General features: G+C 41.5%; 2 protein-coding genes across 3 annotated transcripts in view; both read left to right on the plus strand.

Annotated features, from left to right (window-relative positions):
• Positions 1 to 25347, plus strand: part of LOC134316703 (zinc finger protein ZFP2-like) — a 445247-nt gene that overhangs the window by 42177 nt on the left and 377723 nt on the right. The gene's annotated exons all lie outside the window — the stretch shown is intronic.
• The window catches only part of usp13 (ubiquitin specific peptidase 13), a 51581-nt gene that overhangs the window by 22977 nt on the left and 3257 nt on the right, over positions 1 to 25347 (plus strand). The window contains exons 10-21 of one of the 2 annotated variants that reach the window (XM_062997265.1): positions 295 to 388; positions 1566 to 1691; positions 7070 to 7223; positions 8378 to 8552; positions 8735 to 8823; positions 12479 to 12601; positions 13698 to 13724; positions 16628 to 16771; positions 21121 to 21287; positions 21722 to 21914; positions 24031 to 24115; positions 24389 to 24600. In XM_062997265.1, coding sequence (XP_062853335.1) covers positions 295 to 388; positions 1566 to 1691; positions 7070 to 7223; positions 8378 to 8552; positions 8735 to 8823; positions 12479 to 12601; positions 13698 to 13724; positions 16628 to 16771; positions 21121 to 21287; positions 21722 to 21914; positions 24031 to 24115; positions 24389 to 24485 — 1474 coding nt within the window. In that variant the 3' untranslated portion in view covers positions 24486 to 24600. The remainder of the gene's footprint in view (positions 1 to 294; positions 389 to 1565; positions 1692 to 7069; positions 7224 to 8377; positions 8553 to 8734; positions 8824 to 12478; positions 12602 to 13697; positions 13725 to 16627; positions 16772 to 21120; positions 21288 to 21721; positions 21915 to 24030; positions 24116 to 24388; positions 24601 to 25347) is intronic. The other variant, XM_062997267.1, reaches the window with a different exon arrangement.

Below are 25347 nucleotides of genomic sequence, written 5' to 3' on the forward strand. Positions count from 1 at the left end.
TATTTCTGGTAGTTATCAATCTGTTGTTAAGAAGAACAACAAGAATTTAATATATTTCCTTTAAAATATGTTGCAGTCTTGTACGGCCAGCAAAGAGTGTAAATGGAAATTATGACCATCAAATGTTAGTTTTAATAAGCTCCATGTACCACAAAACTCACAGCAATTAAATGGAGGAGAAAACCACAAAACAATTCAGTTCAGTCTAAAAATAGCATCTATTTTTCTGTTTGTTTTGTCTGTTTAGTTTTTTGATGTGATTCATTGGGCCTTTGTTTTGTCTGAACCTTTCAGGGCAAAACTGGGCCATGGGCTTCTCTCAGGCCAGTATTCCAAACCACCAATCAAATCTGAGCTCATTGAACAGGTGATGAAAGAAGAATACAAGGTTGGTCTGTCTGGCTTGATTTTAATTTGAGCATGAGGTTTTAAAAATCTGTGTCCTGTAATAATTGCTAATTTATAGCTCAGTATTTGTCTTTGGAACGTGAACACTTGATGTGTTTATAGTCATTTATTTAATACCCTCAGAGACACTCACCTGATATATCTCAGGATCTGTAAAACAAAACAGGATCTGTGTGTTTCTTTTACATATTGCACCCTTTGTGTTGTTTCCTAACCAGACCAGTTCTTAAATTAATGATAAATAATAGAAATGTCAACTGCTGTTAGCTTGTGGAATGTAAAGTGAATATGGTACTATTGTTCAGCCCTACATAAAGTATACACTGATCAGCCATAACATTTTATCAGCTCCACTTACCATATAGAAGCACTTTGTAGTTCTACATGCTTTTAATGCTGTTCTTTAATGGTCAGGACCCCCACAGAGCAGGTATTATTTAGGTGGTGGATCATTCTCAGCACTGCAGTGACACTGACATGGTGGAGGTGTGTTAGTGTGTGTTGTGCTGGTATGAGTGGATCAGACACAGCAGCGCTGCTGGAGTTTTTAAACACCGTGTCCACTCACTGTCCACTCTATTAGACACTCCTACCTAATTGGTCCACCTTGTAGATGTAAAGTCAGAGACGATCGCTCATCTATTGCTGCTGTTGGAGTCGGTCATCTTCTAGACCTTCATCAGTGGTCACTGGACGCTGCTCACGGGGAGCGGTTGGCTGGATATTTTTGGTTGGTGGACTATTCTCAGTCCAGCAGTGACAGTGAGGTGTTTAAAAACTCCAGCAGCGCTGCTGTGTCTGATCCACTCATACCAGCACAACACACACTAACACACCACCACCATGTCAGTGTCACTGCAGTGCTCAGAATGATCCACCACCTAAATAATACCTGCCCTGTGGTGGTCCTGTGGGGGTCCTGACCATTGAAGAACAGCATGAAGAGAAACAGATGGACTTCAGTCAGTAAATGTAGAACTACAAAGTGCTTCTATATGGTAAGTGGAGCTGATAAAATGGACAGTGAGTGTAGAAACAAGGAGGTGGTTTTAATGTTATGGCTGATCAGTGTATGTGTGTGCCTGTGTGGTGGAGTCATTATTAATGGCCAGGACTAAGACAGAACATTAGAGAGACTAACGCTGTTTTGTCTACAGCAGCAGCACAGAGGGATTTCCCCCAGGATGTTTAAGGCTCTGGTTAGCAAGGGCCACCCCGAATTCTCCTCCAACAGACAACAGGACGCACAAGAATTCTTCCTGCATTTAATCAACCAGGTCGAGGTATGAACTTGTTCCCTTTACTAGGATTTGTGTTTAGTACTACAGCAATAATGCGGCAAACTAATGCCAGAGTTCCAGGGCGGGCGAACACTTAGATTAATAATGTAAATAATAAAAAATAATTATTGCATAGTTGAATATTATTGGAGTTACAGGTAAACTGTACAATTAAAGTTTAGATACAGTACATTCATAATGTACAGTTAACCCCTCTCATCTTAATAGGTGATGTGTGTAGAAATAAATAAAAAATACACAACAAGAAAGTATATTTATTAATACATGCATGCAACTTTGATAAGTCGATGTTATTTTGAGTTTAAACGAAAACCTCTGACCCCACCATTGATGTTCTATGGTATTTAAATCTGGAGAGTGAGAAGATCCCCTCCAGGATATTCCAGGACTGATTCCTTAACCAATCTGTGGTTAATTTGGAAGTGTGATTGGGATCTTTGTCTTGCTGGAAAGTCCAGTTCTCACCAAGGTTTTATTCTCATCTCAGAATAGGGAAGTGGGGAGGGCACCCAGGTGGCGCAGCGGGATATTCCACTAGCACACCAGAGCCGAGATTCTGAAATCCTTGTGTTGCCACCGGTCGGCTGGGCGCCATCTAGCGGGCATAATTGGCAGTGCCTGCAGCAGAAAAGTTTCTGCCAGGGCGGGATGTCCAGACTATGTGGGTGGGGTCTTCGAACGCTGTGTAAGGACCCTGATTAGAAGAGTGCATGGGTGGAAAAGGGTTCCGCTAAGGGCTGCGCGTGGGTCGGAGAAGGCGTGAGCAGCAATATACCCACCTCGACTGCAATCAGGAATCCACCAGCAGCAGAAGACAGATTTACTACACTAAATTGGGAGAAAATGCATAAATAATAAAATAAAATGAATAGGGCAGGGGTAGGGGTAGCTCAGCGGTTAAGGTAAAGGAATGGTAATCAGAAGGTTGCTGGTTTAAGCTCTGCATCTGACAACTTTAAGCAAGGCCCCTAACCCTCAACTGCTTAAAGTGCTTTGGTTAAAGGCGTTTGCTAAGTGCTGAAAATGTAAATGCGGAATAAAATAGAACGTTTTTATTTGTCATATATACATATACAGTGTATCACAAAAGTGAGTACACCCCTCACATTTCTGCAGATATTTAAGTATATCTTTTCATGGGACAACACTGACAAAATGACACTTTGACACAATGAAAAGTAGTCTGTGTGCAGCTTATATAACAGTGTAAATTTATTCTTCCCTCAAAATAACTCAATATACAGCCATTAATGTCTAAACCACCGGCAACAAAAGTGAGTACACCCCTTAGTGAAAGTTCTTGAAGTGTCAATATTTTGTGTGGCCACCACTATTTCCCAGAACTTCCTTAACTCTCCTGGGCATGGAGTTTACCAGAGCTTCACAGGTTGCCACTGGAATGCTTTTCCACTCCTCCATGACGACATCACGGAGCTGGCAGATATTCGAGACTTTGCGCTCCTCCACCTTCCGCTTGAGGATGCCCCAAAGATGTTCTATTGGGTTTAGGTCTGGAGACATGCTTGGCCAGTCCATCACCTTTACCCTCAGCCTCTTCAATAAAGCAGTGGTCGTCTTAGAGGTGTGTTTGGGGTCATTATCATGCTGTAACACTGCCCTGCGACTCAGTTTCCGGAGGGAGGGGATCATGCTCTGCTTCAGTATTTCACAGTACATATTGGAGTTCATGTGTCCCTCAATGAAATGTAACTCCCCAACACCTGCTGCACTCATGCAGCCCCAGACCATGGCATTCCCACCACCATGCTTGACTGTAGGCATGACACACTTATCTTTGTACTCCTCACCTGATTGCCGCCACACATGCTTGAGACCATCTGAACCAAACAAATTAATCTTGGTCTCATCAGACCATAGGACATGGTTCCAGTAATCCATGTCCTTTGTTGACATGTCTTCAGCAAACTGTTTGCGGGCTTTCTTGTGTAGAGACTTCAGAAGAGGCTTCCTTCTGGGGTGACAGCCATGCAGACCAATTTGATGTAGTGTGCGGCGTATGGTCTGAGCACTGACAGGCTGACCCCCCACCTTTTCAATCTCTGCAGCAATGCTGACAGCACTCCTGCGCCTATCTTTCAAAGACAGCAGTTGGATGTGACGCTGAGCACGTGCACTCAGCTTCTTTGGACGACCAACGTGAGGTCTGTTCTGAGTGGACCCTGCTCTTTTAAAACGCTGGATGATCTTGGCCACTGTGCTGCAGCTCAGTTTCAGGGTGTTGGCAATCTTCTTGTAGCCAAGGCCATCTTCATGTAGCGCAACAATTCGTCTTTTAAGATCCTCAGAGAGTTCTTTGCCATGAGGTGCCATGTTGGACCAGTATGAGAGAGTGTGAGAGCTGTACTACTAAATTGAACACACCTGCTTCCTATGCACACCTGAGACCTAGTAACACTAACAAATCACATGACATTTTGGAGGAAAAATGACAAGCAGTGCTCAATTTGGACATTTAGGGGTGTAGTCTCTTAGGGGTGTACTCACTTTTGTTGCCGGTGGTTTAGACATTAATGGCTGTATATTGAGTTATTTTGAGGGAAGAATAAATTTACACTGTTATATAAGCTGCACACAGACTACTTTTCATTGTGTCAAAGTGTCATTTTGTCAGTGTTGTCCCATGAAAAGATATACTTAAATATCTGCAGAAATGTGAGGGGTGTACTCACTTTTGTGATACACTGTACATATACATGTGTACAGAACATCTGTATGTCTATCCCAGCTTGTTTGGAAGCTGGGGTCAGAGCGGAGGGTCAGCCATTGTACAACACCCTTGGAGCCGAGAGGGTTAAGGGCCTTGCTCAAGGGTCCAACAGTGGCTGCATGGAAGAGCTGGGATTCTAACTCTTAACCATTCAATTGGCAGCACAAAGCTCTGTCCACTAGGCTACCACTGTCCCCCTGTCAGTCACACGGTCACATGGTCACATTTCCAGTTCCTTCAGCAGAAAAACATCTCCACGTCATCACTGACCCACCTCCATTCTAGGTTTCTTTATTGTGCCAGAAAAGCTGATCTATATTTCCAAACCAAACAGTTCCAGTTTTAATTTGTCACTCCCAGAATTCTTCTGGTGTGTTCCAGCTGACCGTTCCTGAGCTTCTTGGTCGTGTGTTGTGGAATCCAGCTATGAAGTTTTTGGTTGTTAAATTGCAACTGACACGTTTGTCCCGGCCTTCATCTGATCATCCTGTGTCTTTTATGCATAAACACAGGGTTTTACTTCATTATCCTGAAGAGATTGTAAGTGTAGGTGTTTTAATGAAAGTTGCAGTTATCTGATCACTGTTATTGTTAATTAAGTTCATTTCTGTGATCCAGTTTATGGTGTACCAGGTTTAAGTGAAGTTTCTGGACATGTGAGTGCTGTTCGCCTTGTGTGACACGTCTCTGGTTTCAGGAGATCTGTTCCTCTCCCCGGCACCGCCAGACACACACTCGGCTCTGGAGTGACTCTCTGAACCGTGTTAAAATTAGAACCTGCTATCATTAACACCGGGCTGATAGTGCTTCCTATTTACCTCGTCTGCATGACCCATGGTCCAATTTAAACCTGTCACATTTAATCTCTCTGTGTCACAAAAACAAATCCAGCTTTTGTACCTTATTAATAGCAGTTCACGTTATAAATGCATACTTATAACATTATACCTGATTATCAGAGTGTCTGATGAGTCAGTGTGTTAGAAACGTTCATAATTCTTAGATAGTCTGTGTGTCTGGGTAAATATAGAGCTTTTTCTGATTGCTTAGCATCGAGTCTGTGATCATTAAGGGTCCATAAATGACCCTGATACTTTCTGGACAGCCTGCTGTGGTATTTCAGGCCTGTTAAAATAGAAATATAACTGAAGTATTTTTGTCAGGTCTTAGAATAGAGAGCCCGCTGCAGTCGACCTTGCTGAACTTTTAATTATAGATCCACTGGTTTCTGCTTCCAGAATAAGGCCTGGGTTTATAGACATAAGGCTAAACAAAGCTTATACTTTAATACTGGGGTGTCCAAACTGCGGCCTGTTACCATTTCTTAAACAACTCGTAAGGTATCTTGGAAATAAAATTAAAGGGCCGCTCAGGTGGCGCAGCGGTAAAAGCACACGCTGGAACACCAGAGCTGGGATCTGGAATACATCCCACGTGTCGGAGGGGGCGTGGGTTAGCTTCGTTTACCTCAATCAGAGCGGGCTAGATGGTGCCCATGGCCCGCTAGATGGTGCCCAGCCGACCGGTGGCAACGTTGAGTTTCGAATTGAGGAGTTCAGAATCTCGGTGCTGGTGTGCTAGCAGAATATCCTGCTGCACCACCTGCCCCAGATAAGCAGGTTTTTTTTTTTTTTCCCCTAATCTAGTCGTGTCCAGTTACCCTGATTGCGTCCTCTATACTGATTCGACCCTTCACCGCTAAATGAGGACGCCTCTCAACTGACATATGCCCCCTCCGACACGTCGAGTTCATACACCGACGGGCACTGTGTACAGAGGGCCACACCCCCATCAGCATTATTCCTCAGCCCTGTGCAGACGCCATCAGTCAGCCAGCAGGGGCCGCAGTTGCACCAGTTATGAGGACCTATGATCCGACTTTTTACTCTCTAACCCTGAACAACAGCCAATCGTTGTTCATGCTGCCGCCCAGCCCAGTCAGAAAGGCAGAGCTGAGATTCGATATGATGTATTCCAAACCCCAACTCTGGTGAGCTAGCGTACTTTTTTACCACTGCGCCTCCTGAGTGGCTATAAGCAGGTTTTTATTGAAAAAAAAAAAAACTACTTGAACTGTTTGAACTCTGGGTGTCGCTATTGCATAAAATAAATCTAAAACTCTTCCTGTCTTCTTTCCCTCGACTCGAATAACTAACATTACACCTACATCAACGTTCCTGAGTTTTTGGATAAACACGGCGGCTCTAAAGAAACAAAAACAGAAAATTTCAGGCTCACTGGGAAAATTAATATTTTTATACTGAGTTTAGAGGGAAGTGGGTATGTTTAATTTAAAGAAGTATAATAATCTTCCCATTAGGATTGTAAACTGGTGAGTGAAATCTGAGTTTACACTGTCGACACTGTGGACAATAGATCATAAATCGCTTAAATAAACAGGAAGTGGAATTGTTAGTAATCAGGGAGCTCTGTTATATTTGTATTTGTTTTATTACAGAGAGTCTGTTTCCCATGTTTGTATATTTTTTATTCCATCTGCCCCCCAAGAAGAAAAGTTTGGACACCCCTGCTTTAATAGTCAAAGACATATGATGCATTTTGAAGAGGTGAATGTGATGTTTGTTATAAAAGCACTTTTTAATCTGTATTTAATCGTTTGTTCCATGTCCAGAGGAACAGCTCTGGATCTGAGAACCCCAGCGACGTGTTCCGCTTCATCGTAGAAGAACGTGTACAGTGCTGCCAGACACAGAAAGTGCGCTACACACAGAGAGTGGACTATCTCATGCAGCTTCCGGTACCATTTGAGGCTGCTACCAACAGAGGTAAAGCACCACGGTACACAGAATACAGTCTAAGCAATTGAGTCTTAGGGGCCTTACCCTAACCCTAACCCTCAATGGCAATCTGGCAGTGGTGGGTTTGAACAAGCAACCTTCTGATTACTAGTCTGTAATTACAACTCTGCTTATCCAATTAGGGTTGGGAAGGGGGGGGGGGGGGGTGCTGGAGCCTATCCCAGCTTTTCAATGGGTGCAAGGCACACAGTAACACCCTGGACTGGGTGCCAGTCCATTGCAGGGCAGACACACACACACACACACACATTCACCTATAGGGCAATTCAGTGTCTCCAATTAACCTGACTGCATGTTTTTGGACTGTAGGAGGAAACCGGAACTCCCGGAGGAAACCCACGCAGACACGGGAAGAACATGCAAACTCCAGACAGAAAGGACCCGGACCGCCCCGCCTGGGGATCGAACCCTGGACCTTCTTGCGACAGTGAGGCGACAGTGCTACCCACTGAGCCACCGTGCCTCCCCCTCGTATATATCTACATATTCAAATGCATGTAAATATGGGCAAGCCGTAGCCTAGTGGTAAAGGTACAGGACTAGTAATCAGAAGGTTGCTAGTTCAAACCCCACCACTGCCAGGTTGCTGCTGTTGGGCCCTTAACCCTCAATTGCTCAGACTGTATACTGTCACAGTACTGTAAGTCACTTTGGATCATTGTTATATATACATCGTTGTAGATACTGGTGCTTGGGTGGCACAGGTAAGCCCTATACCACTGTAATCCAGGGTTTGAATCCCCATCGGTGCTATCAGCCGGTCCGACATTTACATACATTAAAATCCATAATATGACAGTCATATGTGGTCAGGCTCCTTTCTGTGTGGAGTTTGCATGTTCTCCCTGTGTTTCCTCCGGGTTTTCTCCCACAAGTCCAAAGACGTCAGTGAGGCCAACTGGAGCATGTGTGTGTGTGTGCTCTATGATCTGCTGACCTGTCTGGGTTGCTTCCTGGCTCTCACCCACTTAAGTCTGACCAGGATAAAGTGGTGGTAAAATAGACATGATGAATGAATATGCAATTCCTGCAATTCCTTGGTCATGACAACATACACTGAATACCATTGTTAGCTATTAGCTATAAACATAGTAATTAATTATTGTTTCCTTTCATTGCAGAGGAGCTGATGGCGTATGAGATTAAGCAGAAGGATGCTGAAGAGCACATGAGGGCCCCACCAGAGCCGGTGAAGGCCCGAGTCCCATTCACTGCCTGTCTTCAGGCCTTCACAGAGCCCGAGAACGTTCAGGACTTCTGGAGCTCAGCGCTGCAGGCCAAATCGGCCGGAGTAAAGTGAGTAAGGTTCTGGTCCCCAGAAGTCCCCTCCTCCCACCACTCAGCAGTGGTGGCTTACATAACTGGGGCGCTTGTATATGATATTGTGTAAATTATATTGGAGTTTATGAACAATATGGATTTTAGATTTAATTTTAAACCATATAGTCTTGTATCGCTAAATGATTTCCCCTTTTTAGGACGTCTCGCTTTGCCTCCTTTCCTGACTACATGGTTGTACAGCTCAAAAAGTTCACATTTGGAGTGGACTGGGTTCCAAAAAAGTTAGGTAAGTACAGATGTACTTTTATAATGACTGGATTACCAAACATGCTTGGAATATGCTGAACGATATTAATCATATGGCCAAAGTTTTGTGGTCACCTGACTGGGCTTGTTTAATACCCAATAACATAATAAATTCATTTTAGGACTTTGCCCCCTTTTGTAGCCTACATTCTTCTTTTCCCCCATTTTCCTCTCAATTTAGTCATATCCAATTACCCGATCATATTTTGCTTACTTTCTACTGCTGCAGACCTCCACTCTTGGCCGAGGGGCCGTAACTAACACAATCCCTCTCTGACACGTGTGCCGTAGCCGGTGGGTTCATATGGAGATCTGTATTGTGCATCTAGAGTCACGCACCGATCTCCAGGCGCCATTGATCAGCCAGCAGAATCCCTACGGCCCTCCCGTCCTCAGACAAAGCAGTAATGTCAACACTGGACTGGTGGACTAGCGTGTTTTACTACTGAGAATTTTTAAGTGTGTTTGTGGGAATTTGTGCCTATATAGTTTTTAAAAAAGCCAGGCACTGATACAAGACAAGAAGGCTTTATTCAAAATCAACATTTAATTCATGAAAGGTTTTAATTATGGTTAATTTTTCTTAACAGACCTCACCTATGTGAATAAGCTTGTAACTTATTTTATATAAATAATTTTATACATGCGTTAGCAATGACTAAACAAATGAACAAGACCTAAACTTAGTAATTAAAAGGCATGTCTGAATACTTTTTGCCCTACAGTGGTGAGCTAAACAAGGTTTGTCTTTATTCATTAGTCATGTAGGTTATGATATTTGTGAGCATTTGATTCTAAACCAAAGCTTTTCCTCAGTCCTGTTTACCTTTGTGGAATCTGCTGCTTCTAATTTTTGATCAGCTTATAAAGCAGATGATAGATCTGCGGGTCTGTTTCATAATGCTTGGCATCTGTGTCTGCCAATCACATGCACAGTTGTGCAATTCAGACTCATCACATGTTGTGTAAGTGCTTGAGCACAGTGTTGCCAACTCCTCAGTAAGGAAAGTAGCTATTGGCTGTCCTAAAAGTCGCTAGAAGTCGCTAAATGACGTCATTGCCTAATTTGCATATGATTCATTTGCATGTAATTGACGCTGTAGAAGAGGAATAACATCGTGGGAAAGACAAAAAGTGGGTAAAAAAACTCCCTAAATATGTTTAGAACTACAGATGAACATTCTTCTGTTAATTCGTGGTTTGTTTTTGTTTTTTAAGAAAATACTGAGCTACTCTGGGCAGGGTTGCCAGATTGCGACAGTAATTTTCAGCCAAAATGCATGAAAAAACGCCCAAAACACAGGATAAGCAGATGGTGTTTAGCATTTCACAAATAATAAACCAGTTAAACCATCATGACCTACAAATTAATATCTTAAAATGTACAGATCAGTAATTATACATTATAAAGGACAAATTTTTTTTGCTTGCATGTCTTTAAAGTAGCCTACCAAGTTTGTAAAATGCATTATTTGTTAGGACACATAACCCTTTGCATGTAAATAAAAATAAACTTGCAAGCAATGAAAGTTCAACCTCTCGTACATATGAGACTTGCTTACCTTCATATTCAACTCAAATCACTTGTCTAACATATGAATCAGTGTATTGATGGGCGTGGCAACAGTATCTTGGACTGGAAAGAATAACCTGTCAATCAAACTTTTGACAACGGGTTGGCTGTGGTGGGAGAAGGTAGGGAGAAGGGAGACCTATTTATATTCCACCTGCTTTAGCAATAGCTTTTTTTATTTATATTTTAAGCTGCCAAAATAATTACAAACCAGCCCAAATTTTGTCCACCTGCCAAAGTGTGTTTTTCCCTGCCAATTTCCAACAAAATCCGCTCATTTTGGTGGAAACCCGCCCAATCTGGCAACACTGACTGTGATACTGACCGCCCGTGCTTGAGGACAGTAACTGCAGAACAATGTGTGTTTTCACGTTCGAGTCTCCAAAAGTCTCCAATAACACCAGAAAAAGTCGCTAGATTTGTCGCTAGTCGCTTTTTTGAAAAAAAGTCGCTAAATATAGCGACAAAGTCGCTAAGTTGGCAACACTGCACACTCGAAAGTTTGAGAAGCTTAATACAGTGTGTTTGTGTTGCTGTAGAACCTTCAGTCCAGCAGAGGGCGCTGTTGTATAATAATCTCTACATTCTTCATTATCATACACAATATGACTACAAACAAAAGAGACCTGATCATAAGCCTGATGGTTACGCCATTCCAAAACCATGGACATTAATGTGGAGTGGGGCGTTATTTTATATAACAACTATAACAGTCTCCGCTCCTTGACTTGCATGAAGTTTTGGAGTGTTTTTTTGTTCATTTGTACCCTTGTAGCTAAAAGTTTACATATTAATTGTATACACCTGCTAGAAATGGTTGTGAAACTCTCCACTTACTTAAGGTTATATAGTGTATTTTTCTAATAAATCACACATGAATGTAACAGAATTCAAGACTCCCCTTCTCAGGTGGTAATGAATGACACTAACAGAGCAATTGCAAGCTGGCAGGTATAAAAACAACCTTATATTCCTGTTCTTGGGTGTCAGAAATGGAATCTCATACAGTATTTGGCCTTAAGTTTTCACTTTTAGAGATGCTTTTCTGGTCACAGTTGTCGTGAAGGCTGGTCAAGCAGCGGTTCTGCAAGTGGAAATGTCTTTTTGATGGGAGAGGTGAAAGTAGAACCAGGTCCGGCTGGTTCAGGTTCACAGGAAGAACCTAAATGACCAGAACTGTGTGCCCAGTGTGTTGCATTGTTTTGACCTCTGGCTCGCAAAAGATGCATCATACATCACTTATTTTTTACTTATTTTAGTTACATTGTTCATTTTTAAGTGTCAAAGATAAGCAAACAAGGACTAAAATGTAACAATGGTATTATTTTTTCTAGTTCTTTCTGTGGGGAGGGGGTCTCGTTCCATTTCTAGATGAATTTTGGTGCGATTTGTTTCAGGTGTGAGTGCAATACAAACCAAAGGCATCTAAACGAACCGAACATGTTGTGGTCCACTGCTTAATTGTAAAGATTGGTCACTTAAGTTCTTCATGTCAGCTTGAACCAGCTTGACCATTCTTTTTTGACCTCTGTCATCAACAAGGCAACATTTCCTCTTGCAGAACTGCTGCTTGATTTCTGGAGTTCATAAAAGTTCCATGAGATCAACAGTTTCTGACATGATCAAACCAACAAACATGACCTGGTTGAAGTAATTGAGATTTTTCCTGATTCTGAACTAAGCTTTTAACCAGCGTGTAAATAATTTAATGCACTGTGGTTGATAATTATGATAATTACACCAGTAAGTGTGTACAGGCTTCTAATTAAGTGGCCGCTTAGTGTTTGTAGTCTTAGAATCTTCTTTGAATGACTGTTTACATTTACATTTTTGGGATTTAGCTGAGGCTTTTATCCAAAGCGACTTACAGTACTGTGACAGTATGCAGTCTAAGCAATTGATTGTTAAGGGCCCAACGGGGCAACCTGGCAGTGGTGGGGCTTGAACCAGCAACCTTTCGACTACCAGTCCAGTACCTTGACCTCTAGGCTACAACTGTCCCTTTTCATACTTTTTGCCAGCTGTAATAACCCTGTTTTATTGTGGTGCTTTGTGTGTGCAGATGTTTCTGTAGACATGCCCGACTTTATGGACCTGAATCGGCTGCGTGGTACGGGCCTACAAGCAGGGGAAGAGGAGCTTCCTGACCTTGCACCTCCGATTGTCATTCCTGAGGACGTGAGAGGTAATTTTCCACGTATTTTTGCACATAGTTACACTATATGGTCAGAAGTATTTGGACAGCTTTTATTATTATTGAGCAAAGCCACACACATTGCTAACAGATGTGTAAAATCAGCTATATAAAATGAATGATATGCTTTTAGCTTGTGGCAGCATGACTTTGAGCACATGATAAATCTCCAGGGTTCTGCATAAAGCCCTGGCTTGTTTTTTTTTACCCCACTAAGCACTTCTTTTTTTATTTTATTTTATTTTTTTAATAAATTTTTACCCCTTTTTCTCCCCTTTTAGCGCATCCAATTGTTCAATTAGCATCGTGCTTCCTCTCTGTCTATGCCGAACCCTGCCCTGACGGAGGTGATTGAAGCTAACCCGTATCCCCTCCGAAACACGAGCAGAGCAGATGCATCTTTGCCACCCACACATTGACGAGTTTGGCGCCACCTAGCGTTGCATGCGGAGAGACACACCCCAAGGGCACCCTCTCCCATCTCTGTGTAAGCGCCTCCAATCAGCCGGCAGAGAACGCAATCGCATTCTGACAGAGAGAGACCCACATCCGGTTCTTTGTCCCACCCCCCACATGAGCAACCGGCCAATCGTTGCTCATATAGCCACTCGGCTTCGAACCGGTAAAGCAAGGCTGGATTCGATACCACGCTTCTCAGAATCCAGCCCTGGTTGCACCCCACTAAGCACTTCTGGGATGAATTTGAATCAGACTGTGAGCCAGGCCTCCTACACTAGTGCCCATCCTCACAATTCTTTATTACAGAAGAGAGTTCTACTATTATTATTATTATTATGTTTTATTTATTTATTTTTCCCCTTTTGCACTTTAATCCAAGTCTTGTCCATTGGAACCCACCCTGTTTGAGGGGGCAGAGGCTGCTTGAGGCAAGAGCTTGAGATCTCAGCGCTGGTGGGCTTGCAAAGCGCCACGCAAGCTCCCTGCATTATATTTAAATGAGACTGTGAGAGCAGGGTGATGTTTGTTTTGGATCGATCTAATTTGTGCTTATGTTAGTTTGTTTTATGCATGAATGATGTTGTGTGTATTAGATCTGATTAAAATTGATCTTTCTTTTCTTCCCCAGACTACTCAGTGAATAACTCTTTGGAATGTAAGTCTTATATTTTTATATAAATCATGTGAAAGTTGTTTTTCGGTTTAATTCCTGATAGTGTAGTTCTACTGATGTCATCCATCGTCAAGTCAAGTCAAATTCATCTGACTAGAGCTTTTTACAATAGACATTGTCTCAAAGCAGCTCTCTGTTGAGCAAACCGAGGGCGACAATGGCAAGAAAAACCTCCCTTAAAGTTACAAGAAGAAACCGTGAGAGGAACCATCGTGATTCCCTCTGTCTGGTACCAGGAGATCATGAGAAGGGACAAACACGTCTTTTCCTGAACAATCTGAAGTTTATTAATGCAAATATATAGTGAACAGAAGAAGGGGTCACATGGACCTAAACTCTACCTGATACTATAGAGAAGAGTTAAAGTCTACGTAATCTTAAAGATATCTTATTATGCCGCTCAGGTGGCACAGCGGTAAAATACGCTAGCACAACAGAGCTGAGATTTTGAATACATCCGGCTGGGCTGGGCGGCTATATGAACACCGTTTGGCTGTTGTTCATCCAGGGAGGGAGGGAGCCGGACAGGGACCTCATAACTGATGCAATTACAACATCTGCACAGAGTTGAGGAATAATGCTGATCAGGGTGTGGTTCTCTGTGCACAAAGCTGATCCACATATGAACACGCCGTGTGCAGGTGAAAGATGCAGTCGGGTACTGCTCACGTGTCGGAGGGGACGTGTGTCAGTCTCGCTCTCCTCATTCTGGGCGGGGTAACGCAATTGGGTAAAAATTGGACACTAAAAAATCGTGAGAAAAAAGGAGAAAATGCATTAAAAAATTTTATTGGGACAAGGCAGTTGTGCAGGGACAGAATAGAGATAACGTGACAATACAAATCTGGTTTGACTCAGAATATCTCTCTGAATCTCTAATTCAAGGTTGAATGGAGACTGCGAAGTTGCTGGTCAAAATTCAAGAGAATAACTGATCACAGAGTTAAATACAGTAGACCCTTGAGTTACGAACGGTTTACCATACGAACAATTTAGGTTATGAACGATCTTTTTCAACTTAACGTACAAACTAATTTCGCGATAATAACGCATTAACGCAATTTCAATTTAACGCGATTAAAAATAATAGTGCCGTTAACGCAAATTCTAGTTCATGTTGAGACTTGACTGGTAGAACAAACGTTTTAATGTCGGACTTGCCACCGTTTTTCATTTGCGGTTTGTTAACATAATGTAACCGAGCGTTGTAGTGATGCACTTATAAAGAAATAAATACACGCTATATTCACAAGTTGTCGGGAGCAGAACACTTTTATTAACTTATTCTGTTAAGGTACCAAATACCGGAAAGCTGAGTCAAGCACGTTAGTCCATGCACTATGGAAGCCCCAAAGGGTCAAAACACACTCACTTCGTGTAGAAACGGCCATCAAACCATTGTCACGATACAACCACAGAAAAGTCTGTTACAATAACTACACCTTATCCCACCTAAAGCACCGCTGATCTACAATGTTTGCTGATGGAGAAATTCTAACCTACAATCTGACATTTACTGCCTAGTATGTGAGTGAATAAATCTCCCTTACAGTTTTCTCTTGTCCCAGCAGTTTTTAACATCATTACATTTAGCATAAAATGTGTTCACCATTTTAATTGTAACATTTCACTTAAAAATCCTTGTTTTCTATAACATTTACACAGATTTTTTTTAATGCGATTAATCGCGATTAACTATATGAAATTCTGAGATTAATCGCGATTAAAAATTTTAATCGTTTGACAGCCCTAATATATATATATACCGTGAGCGAACATTCGGACAGCGGACGGTGTTTTTTCGGTGTTTTCTTTATAATTTGTAAAATTCAATATTAAAATGGCCTCAAAGAATGTGCAGAGGAAGCGCAGTGGTGAGAAAATAAACAAATCTATTACATTTGTTGTTGTATAATTACTCCTGCCAGTAGATGTCACTGTGTATTAGACAGAGGGGACAGTGAGTGAGAGAGAAGAAGGAATTCGGCTCAGTAAAGTATTCTTTCTTTCTTGCAATTACGACTACAAAATACAACATTATTTAAATAAAGAAGGAAATAATAGAGAAATATGAGAGTTATTGTTGTTTCTGGTAGATACATTTTATATAAAAAGAAGGAAATGTATTATGGTGTATGGTACAGCACACGTACTGTACTGAAATGTGATGTGTGTTTACGTACAGTACTACTGTGTATTGTTGTTTATTATTGTTTATTACAGTATTATCTATTCTATAATTTAATATTAAGGGAAAATATTCTTGTATTTATAACAAAATTTTTTTTTTAAGACTTTAGAAAGGTTAGATAAGGGGGGGGGGGGTTATCAGGTCTGGCATGGATTAATTCTATTTACATTATTTCTTATGGGAAAAATAGGTTTAACTAACGAACATTTTGACTTAAGAGCAGCCCTTCAGAACCAATTACATTCGTAAGTCAAGGGTCTACTGTATGATTGCTCATAAATGATATACAATAAAGAATCACAAAATCATAAAGCTAAAATATAACATTTATTCTAACAATTGTATTGTAAATGATTTAAATGATCTGTTATGCTAGCCCATCACTGCTAAGATCTGGGTTTAAATATCGGTTGTGCTATCAGCTGGCCGGGCGTCTACACGAAGACGATTGCTTATTACGGTTTGGCCAAAGCCCTGTGATAAATTAGTGTCCGGTCCTGGTTATTCCTGTCTCGTATCCAGTGTGTCCCGGTGGAACCAGACCCGCTGTGACCCTGTCTGGGATAAAGCAGTTAATGGAAATGAAAACATTCTGGTTTTATTAACAAGACCCAGCGAGACTTTCAGACCTGCTGCTTTTTTAACGTGAGCCCTCTGTGTTGACTGTAATACTCATGATTTGACGTTTTCACAGCTCCAGAAATAGACGAGTCCTCCGTGATGCAGCTGGCTGAGATGGGCTTCCCTCTGGAGGCCTGCCGGAAGGCCGTGTACTACACCGGCAACATGGGAGCTGAGATGGCTTTTAATTGGATCATCGCTCATATGGAAGAGCCAGGTAAAGCTAATGTGAGACGGCCAACATCAGCAACACCTATTAGTACCTTATTAGGAGGAAGGTGATGTGAAGCAATTATTTAGGCTCTAGGATTCCACTGAAACACAGCGAGAGTCTCATCTCCAAAAACAGAATTAAGGATTCGAGTCCTGACCTAATCCCACTGTGCTGCAGCCAGACTTAATAAGCTGTTCATGCCTAAAAATGTATGGCTGTGTCCCAAATTAATGCAGTTTTGGATGCCAACATCCATCCACAGCAATGTGAAGACTAATATTAAACTTTGAAGTCTTTACCTACTACTAATAATAATCATAATAATAATGATAATAATAGTAATAATAATATTAATAATAGTAATAATAATAACAATAATGATAAAAATAGTAATAATAGTAATAATAATAATAATATAATAGTAGTAATTAATAATAATACTAGTAATTAATAATAATAATAATAATAATAATAGTAATTAATAATAGTAATAATAATAATAATGGTATAATAATAATAATAATAATAGTAATAATAATAATAATAATAATAATAACAGTAATAGTAATAATACTAATAATAATAATTGCAATAATATTATTAATAATAATAATAACTAATAATAATAACAATAGTAATAATAGTAATAATAATAATAATAGCAATAATAATACAAATAATATAATAATAATAACAATAATAACAACAGTAATAATAATAGTAATAATAATAATAATAACAGCAGTAATAATAATAGTAATAATAATAATAATAACAACAGTAATAATAGTAATAATAATAATATTATTAATAATAGGGTCAGTCCTACCCCAGTGGTAGAGCTTTGGGCTATCAGTCAGGAGATTGGTGGTTCAAATCCAGGCTCTTCTATGCAGCCACTGTTGGGCCCTTGAGCAAGGCCCTCAACCCAATGTCTGGTTTACAAATAAAGGCATTCTTCCTTCTGATATACACTGCACTGTCAGGACTAAAATCAAGCCACAAAGTCCAATAAACAGTTAGATTGTAGCAGGACATACTGTAGATCAGGGCTCAAGGATGTAAAACAGTATTTAAGGATTTCAGTGCACCCAGGACCACAGTGGGACTCACTGGGACTGGGACTGCATACTACCTGGCTAATAATATCCCTACTGTGAAATATGGTGGTGGCAGCATCATGCTATAGGGGTGCTTCTCAGCGGAAGGCATGGTGAAACTTTTTTAAGAATTGAGGAAGGAACGTCCCTAAAGAAGACTGTGGTGATTGTTTACCTTTCAACATGAGTATGACACTACAGTGCCTTCAGGACAAGACCGGATACCCTTGAATGGCCCAGCTTAGGCCAAGACTTAAACCATTTGTAAGAAGATCTGAAGATGGTTTAAGAGGATCTGCAAGGAAGAATGAGACAAGCTGCCCAAATCCAGGTGTGCAAAGCTTGTAGAGATGAATCTGAAGACCAAAAGGGGGCTCTGCAACATATACAGTACAATAACAAGTTGGAATACTTTGTAAATGATATTTTAGTTTTTGGTTTTTGATGATATTATGGGTAATTAAGTGTAGATCAAGGGGTAAAAATGTCCATCCATCCATGTGGTCGTATCCATTTAAAATCAAATAAAGTTTAAGAGGCTTTATAGTCATTTCAGCTCACCGAAACGGAGCAGCGTTCCTCCAGGACCAGGGTGCAACACAAACAACACAATATACACAGTGCAGATAAAAAAACAGTACAATAAATACAAGGCACATTCTAACCTAAAAAGTGAGGGGACGGGACCAAAGACAAGTGTGGTGTTGACCAGTACATGATACTGAGTAAATGTTAGGGCAGATATTGTGCAAAAAAGGCAAAATTGTGTAAAAAATGCAAAATATTTAATAATTAATAAAATTGAATCACTGAGTAGTCGAATCCACAACAGTGTGTGGAAGGGATCTGAATACTTTCTGAATCCAAAAAGGAGATTTTACACATTAAAGTAGCATTTACATTCGGTCAGAGCGGTCGTTTTCCTCGCCAACCGTCGGCTACTTTGCAAATGTTGCATTTGTCCTAAACAATATTATTCTTAGCCAGAATTTGCCTCCGGTGAAACATAATTGATGACCCCTGCACTACAGGGTTCTAAAACTGCTGAGTTAAGGGTTTAGCGCTGGGTTAATCTCACCCCTGGTGATGATGAAGCGATATATTGAGCAGATTGTCCTCTAGAAATTGTGTATGTCACCTGAGGCTGTAGTTTTATTGTTTTTATTACAGACTGTGGGTTATGAACCTCCAAAGGGGGAAAAGCAGGGCGCATCTTGCCAAAACTGAACAGTGTGCGGTACTTTGAGAAAATCCAGAACATGCTAAACAAACTTCAAACAGCATTTTCAGTTTTCGGATTGCGATGTTCACTTGCTTTCTGAAGCTGATGTCCTGGCTTCAACAACGGCAATGTTGTTCCACATGGACCCTTCTGCTTGGAAACCCTGCAAACTTGACATTCAGTTGAAGTCTGGTATTTTTCCCCATAAGGATGTTTGGGAAACCTGTTAATGTGTTCCATGGTCCCGTGGATATATATTTTAGGCATATGAAAAATAATGGGGTTGTTTTTGACACTTATATACTGAAAATAACACAAATATAATATAAAAACACTCAAATAAAAAGCTGATTCTGATTCTCACAATTTCTCAGAAGCTCGAGCTGTAACACAAGTTTAAAGGTGAAACAGGGAGGAAAATCCAGATAAACACAGATACATGTGGAGCTGTAACACTGGATCTGACATCTACAAAGTTGAATCAGTTCATCTGGACACAAGTTTGTTGTAGAGAAACGTTTCACCACTCAATCCAAGTGACTTTTTCAGTCTGAGCTGATGGTGAATACCCCAACCTTATATGCAGCCGATTTGCGTAACGACCGATCACCGCCCATTGCATAACAATGGAACCGGTGATCAGATCCATATGCAATTCACAATGAGCATTAATTACAATGGTCATGTGTGTCTTTCACACATGATTGGGGTATAGCTCCTATTACAGCATTGTAAGATGGTGAGAGATGTACTCTCAGGCCCCCTCCCCGGTTCAGGGATGGTCGTTCCCTCTTCACATAGATGGCCTCTTTGACTCCCTGTTCAAACCAGCGTTCCTCCTTGTCAAGGATCTGCACATCGTCATCATTAAATGAGTGGCTGCTGGCTTGCAGGTGGGTGTAAACCGCGGAGTCCTGTCCAGAAGAGGTTGATCTTCTATGTTGGGCCATCCGTTTAGCCAGTGGCTGTTTAGTTTCCCTGATGTACAGTTCCAGGCAACCCTCCCAGCACCTTACAGCATACACTACGTTACTCTGTTTGTGTTGAGGGACCCGGTCCTTAGGGTGAACTCATTTCTGGTGTAGCGTGTTCTGGGGTTTGAAAGCAACTGAAACACAGTGTTTGGAGAATATCCGTCTCAATTGTTCTGCTACTCCCGCCACATACGGAATCACCACTGGTTTACGCTTAGACTGCGGTTGTTCTTCTCCTCCCTTCGATCCACTGGAGTGTTTGGGCATTTTTCCCGCTGCATATAAGGTTGGGGTATTCACCACCAGCTCAGACTGAAGAAGTCACTTGGATGAGTGGCGAAACGTATCTCTACAACAAACTTGTGTCCAGATGAACTGGTTCAACTTTGTGGATTTGTGTACCTGGATTATTGAGCATGCATCAAGAGAGACTGGATCTGACGGTTATTCCACACAAATGCAGATTCGTCTCATAATCGCACTTTGATGATGTTTTACCGCACCGCTCAAGCAGAGCGCTGAACAAAGCGGCTGTTCACTGTTAATTTAAAATTAAATAAATAATTTTTTAAAAGACAAACTGAACAGTTTGAGTTTAAGGAAAACGTTGAGTTTAAGGGTACAGATTTCTTGACGGAGGGCATTGAGTTTTAAAGATTTTGGGTTTAGGGGACGTTGAGTCACAAGGTACCACTGTATCAATCCACCTTCACTGATGGTCACTTGCTTGAGAGTTGGCATCAGCAGCTACTGTCCACTACACTACTACACAAACCTGGCGGACACATCATCAGGAAAAGGTTGGTGTAGGATTTCAGGGTCATGCCAACCTTTTTTATTAGTAGATCTCAATAACTAATCACAAACAGTATCACACCCACACTATCAATAAAGGTAAGTTCATATCACTTTCTCCAAAGCCCAGGTTCCCATGTCCATTGTTATTAGTTTAACATTCATGTGTTATGAACAAAACAGAACATGCAGAAGACTCTCAGCTGCGAATGTTTGCTAGGTGTGTGCAAATACGTCATTTGTACTGTTTGTTCTGTGCAGACTTTGCTGAGCCTCTGGCGATTCCTTCATACATGGAGGCAGACATGCCCAGTGCCAGTTTCCCCACTGCCAGCCCTGTGGATAACCAGCCGCCCGAGGAGAGCATTTCCATCCTCACGTCCATGGGCTTCCCCAGACATCACACCATCCGAGCCCTGAAAGTCACAGTGAGTGATTTTCTACAGCGTGTTTACACTGTGTGTGCAGAACATCATGTTTGTACGTTTGTGTGTTATTGACAGTACCAGTCGTAATCTGGATGTTCACAGTAAAGGAGTGAATCTCTGCTAGCAAGTTCTATAAACATCACAGATCACACATGCTGGTTTTGTGTTTTATATTTAGGGCATTTAGCAGATGCGTTTACCCACAGCGATTTACACTTGTGAGCAAAGCAAATTAGGGTTAAGGACCTTGCTCAGGGGACCAACAGTGGCAGCTTGGCGGTGGTGGAGCTGATAACTAGTCCAGTGCTTTAACCCCTGCGCTACCACAGCCCATGTTTTAAGATACTTTGTGTCTCATTTAGTGTAAAAGGATTGGATTAAAGTAAATGAATCCTCATCCATGTTTAATGACACGTGTGTTTGTGTGTTTACAGAATAATAATTTGGAGCGGGCGCTGGACTGGATCTTCACTCACCCCGACAGCGAGGAGGAGAGCGAAGCCCTGTCAGACATGGTCGACACAGAGCCCAACGACAGCAGCTTTTCAAACGCCAACACACACAGCGACACCACGCTGTCCCCAGACCAGGAAATGTCCAGCCCTCGTGTACGAGATGGACCTGGACGTGAGTGTCCCTTTTTTCAATTATTAAAAAGCATGGAATGATAAAACGTTTTTTGTGGGTACATCTAAAATGGTGTTTTATCGGGCATGTAAAGCACCATGTATTTTCCAAAATTTTACACCCTGTATAGTAAATAGAAGTAGTGAAGATAAGATATATATATATATATATACTGATTATCTCTTCATCATGGCACCTGTTAGTAGGTGGGATATATTAGGCAGCAAGTGAACATTTTATAAATTTAAGTGAACATTTATAGTTGATGTTAGAAGCAGGAAAAATGGGCAAGCGTGAGGATCTGAGGGCCAGATTGTGATGGCTAGACCAGCCTTTCTCAACCGGGGTGCCGTCCTTATCATGAAAATGTATTCCATTAGCCGCCTCAAACATCAAAATTTGTCTCACACGCCCCTTTTCCCATCTACAACGTCAACGCGGGTTGCGTGCGTTGCCTATAGTGATGGGTCGTTCGCGCATGATCCGATTCTATTGAACGGCTCTTTAAAATGAACAAAAGGAACTGAGTCGCGCCTCTGGGAGCCGTTATAATACATATTTATATTTCTGTGCTGTTCTTATTGGCTGTAATTCAACCATTCCGCTTCCATCAGTAAAGAGAATTAATCAGTCATAATAAATAAGAGCTGTTTATTGTCGAAATTCAAATAACTTTCAGTATCGCGAGCAAGCGACACACACACCGACACACACACCGACACACACACACACACACACACACACACACACACACACCGACACACACACACACACACAGAGAGAGCTCATGACCTCATTAATGTAAATATTATAATTTTTATTGTTATTATATTGCACTGTTTTTATTAATATTTTATTATTTTTGCACATGTAACTGTTTTGTATATATTTGTTATTTTTTATTGTTATTTTTATTATTTCTCTGTGTAACTTGCTTTGGCAATACGAATGTCCTTATTTGTCATGCCAGTAAAGCTTCTTTTGAGTTTATGTTTGAGAGCCGTAACCGAGCTACAGAGAGAACATGCAGACAATGAGCAGTGCTAGTGGTAAAATGACAAATAATTGAGAAATAAACTATAAACTTCTTTAATGATGTTAAATCTGATTGGTTCATGACGCATACGTTTTAAAGCAGAAGCAAACACAGGCACATCTCTGCACAAGAGAGGATTTTTGTAAAACTTAATGCAATACAACCACAGTACGTCTCTCCCTGTAGTGTTTTTTTGTGTTAGCAGTCCGAGGGATGCAGAGTGTAAGTTTTTTAATACATTTTAGACTAAGGTGACTCGAGATTTTGAATACTTTTAATGGGGTGCCGTGACTGAAAAAGGTTGAGAAACACTGGGCTAGACGACTGGGTCAGTGCATCTCCAAAACTGCAGCTCTTGTGGGGTGTTCTATCAAGTGTCTATCAAAAGTGGTCCAAGGAAGGAACAGTGGTAAATCGGCGACGGGGTCATGGGTGGCCAAGGCTCATTGATGCACGTGTGGTCCGATCCAACAGACGAGCTCCTGTAGCTCAAACTGCTGAAGAAGTTCATCCTGGTTCTGATCACAGGTTGTTGCATATGGGGCAGCAAAAGGGGGGCCAACACAATATTAGGAGGGTGGTCATAATGTTATGTCTGATCGGTGTCTATACGATGGATCTTCAAAAAGTTTCCTCACTTGTATATTTTGGGTATAAACGGTGAGGGTGTAGTAGGAGGAGGAGTAATCGGTCGTGACTGAGAGACGCTTATAGTCCGGATTTAGCTCCATCTGATTGTCACCGTTTTGGATGCTCAATGAAGCTTTAAGGGGAAGAAGATTTTCATGTGATGATGTGAAAGCAGCGGCGCGTCAGTGGCTTACAAAAACAAAAAAACCTTGATGTGGATAAATAATTAAACATGTTTTTTATTGTGCTACTTGAAGTAGCTCTTGGTTTCTTAGCTGTCTCATTTTTCCACCTCGCTTGAAGACTGCCGGACTGTAAGTGTCTCTCAGACACGACCGATTACTCCTCCTCCCTCCCTCACTGCTTCCAGTTAACTGATTATTCATTTGTGTTAAAATACTCAGTGACTAATTTCCACGCTGGTTATAAACGTCTTTTCTTATCCTGCAGGGTACGAACTGTTCGCCTTCATCAGTCACATGGGAACATCGACCATGTCCGGTCATTACGTGTGTCATATCAAAAAGGAGGGAAGGTGGGTTTTTTTTTTATATTGTACACTCCTCGGTCAGTATGAAAGTCAAGGGGCAGTATAATCATTTATTTGTGTAGATGACTGCACACGTGCCAGAGGGTGCGCGTGATAGTCTGCGGCTTGCAATGGACTTGCAAATTAAGAATTGGAAAACAAACAAATTATGAAAGAAAGGGGCAAAAAAAAAAAGAAATAATCCTTAAAAACGGTGTAAACTAGACTTGAATACTGTACCTCAGTTCTTACCTGATGATGTGATCTTTATCTTCACAGATGGGTGATTTACAACGACCACAGAGTGTGTATATCAGAAAGGCCTCCGAAAGACTTAGGCTACATGTACTTTTACCGGCGTCTGCCCAGTCGCTAGATCCGACCGGACTCTGGAGTGTAGAGCTGCACCGCCTGTCGGGCACGAGGACGAGATATCGCCCAAACTACAGGAAACCCGAGAGGCATCGTTCACACCGAACACCAGGCCAAAGGTTCAATCACTACAGATACCAAACTGAACGTGTTTATGTGTGAAGCTGCTCGTGTTCATGTTCTTTAGTTTGTCCGTGTATGGAGATGATAGTATATTCTGTATTCAAGGTACTGAGGGGTGTGTGCAATTTAAAATATGCAGATTATTGTCCTAATATATCAAGTTTTTAAGCTGCTATGCCAGTATTTTTTAAGAGGTTCCTATTTTATAAAACTACAAAAAAATGATACTACACACGTATCAGAGCATCTACACTGCCAGACCTGTTCTCACATCAATACAGAACTTGAAGTTTTGGAGCTTTAATATCTTAATGTTACGCACAAATATGCACAAACTGCTCAATACGCAAAGTAATAATTCAACACAGGACAATCCACCTGTCGCAATATCCTCTGTATCTCTACCCGAACATATCAGTGAGCTTTCAATTAGAAGTGTTTCAGGCATTAAATTCTAAATGCACACCAGTGCAGAGATTCTGAGCTCCCGGGTTCGAATCTCGGCTCTGCTACCGGTCAACTGGGCGCCCTCTTGCAGACACAATTGGCCACTAGTCTGCTAGGTGGGAAAGACCGGACTAACGGGTGCGGTCATCAGTGCTGTGTAAGGACCTTGGTCGTTCAGGGCGCCTGTACAGAAAGTGCAGAGATCGGGGCGTGGCTCTTTGTATGCGAAGCCTGCGCCGGACTGCGCACACATCGGAGAGAGTGTGTGTCAGGCGATTATACAATTATACACCCTC

Source organism: Trichomycterus rosablanca, chromosome 6 (assembly GCF_030014385.1).
Source record: "Trichomycterus rosablanca isolate fTriRos1 chromosome 6, fTriRos1.hap1, whole genome shotgun sequence".
In the NCBI taxonomy this organism is placed as follows: domain Eukaryota; kingdom Metazoa; phylum Chordata; class Actinopteri; order Siluriformes; family Trichomycteridae; genus Trichomycterus; species Trichomycterus rosablanca.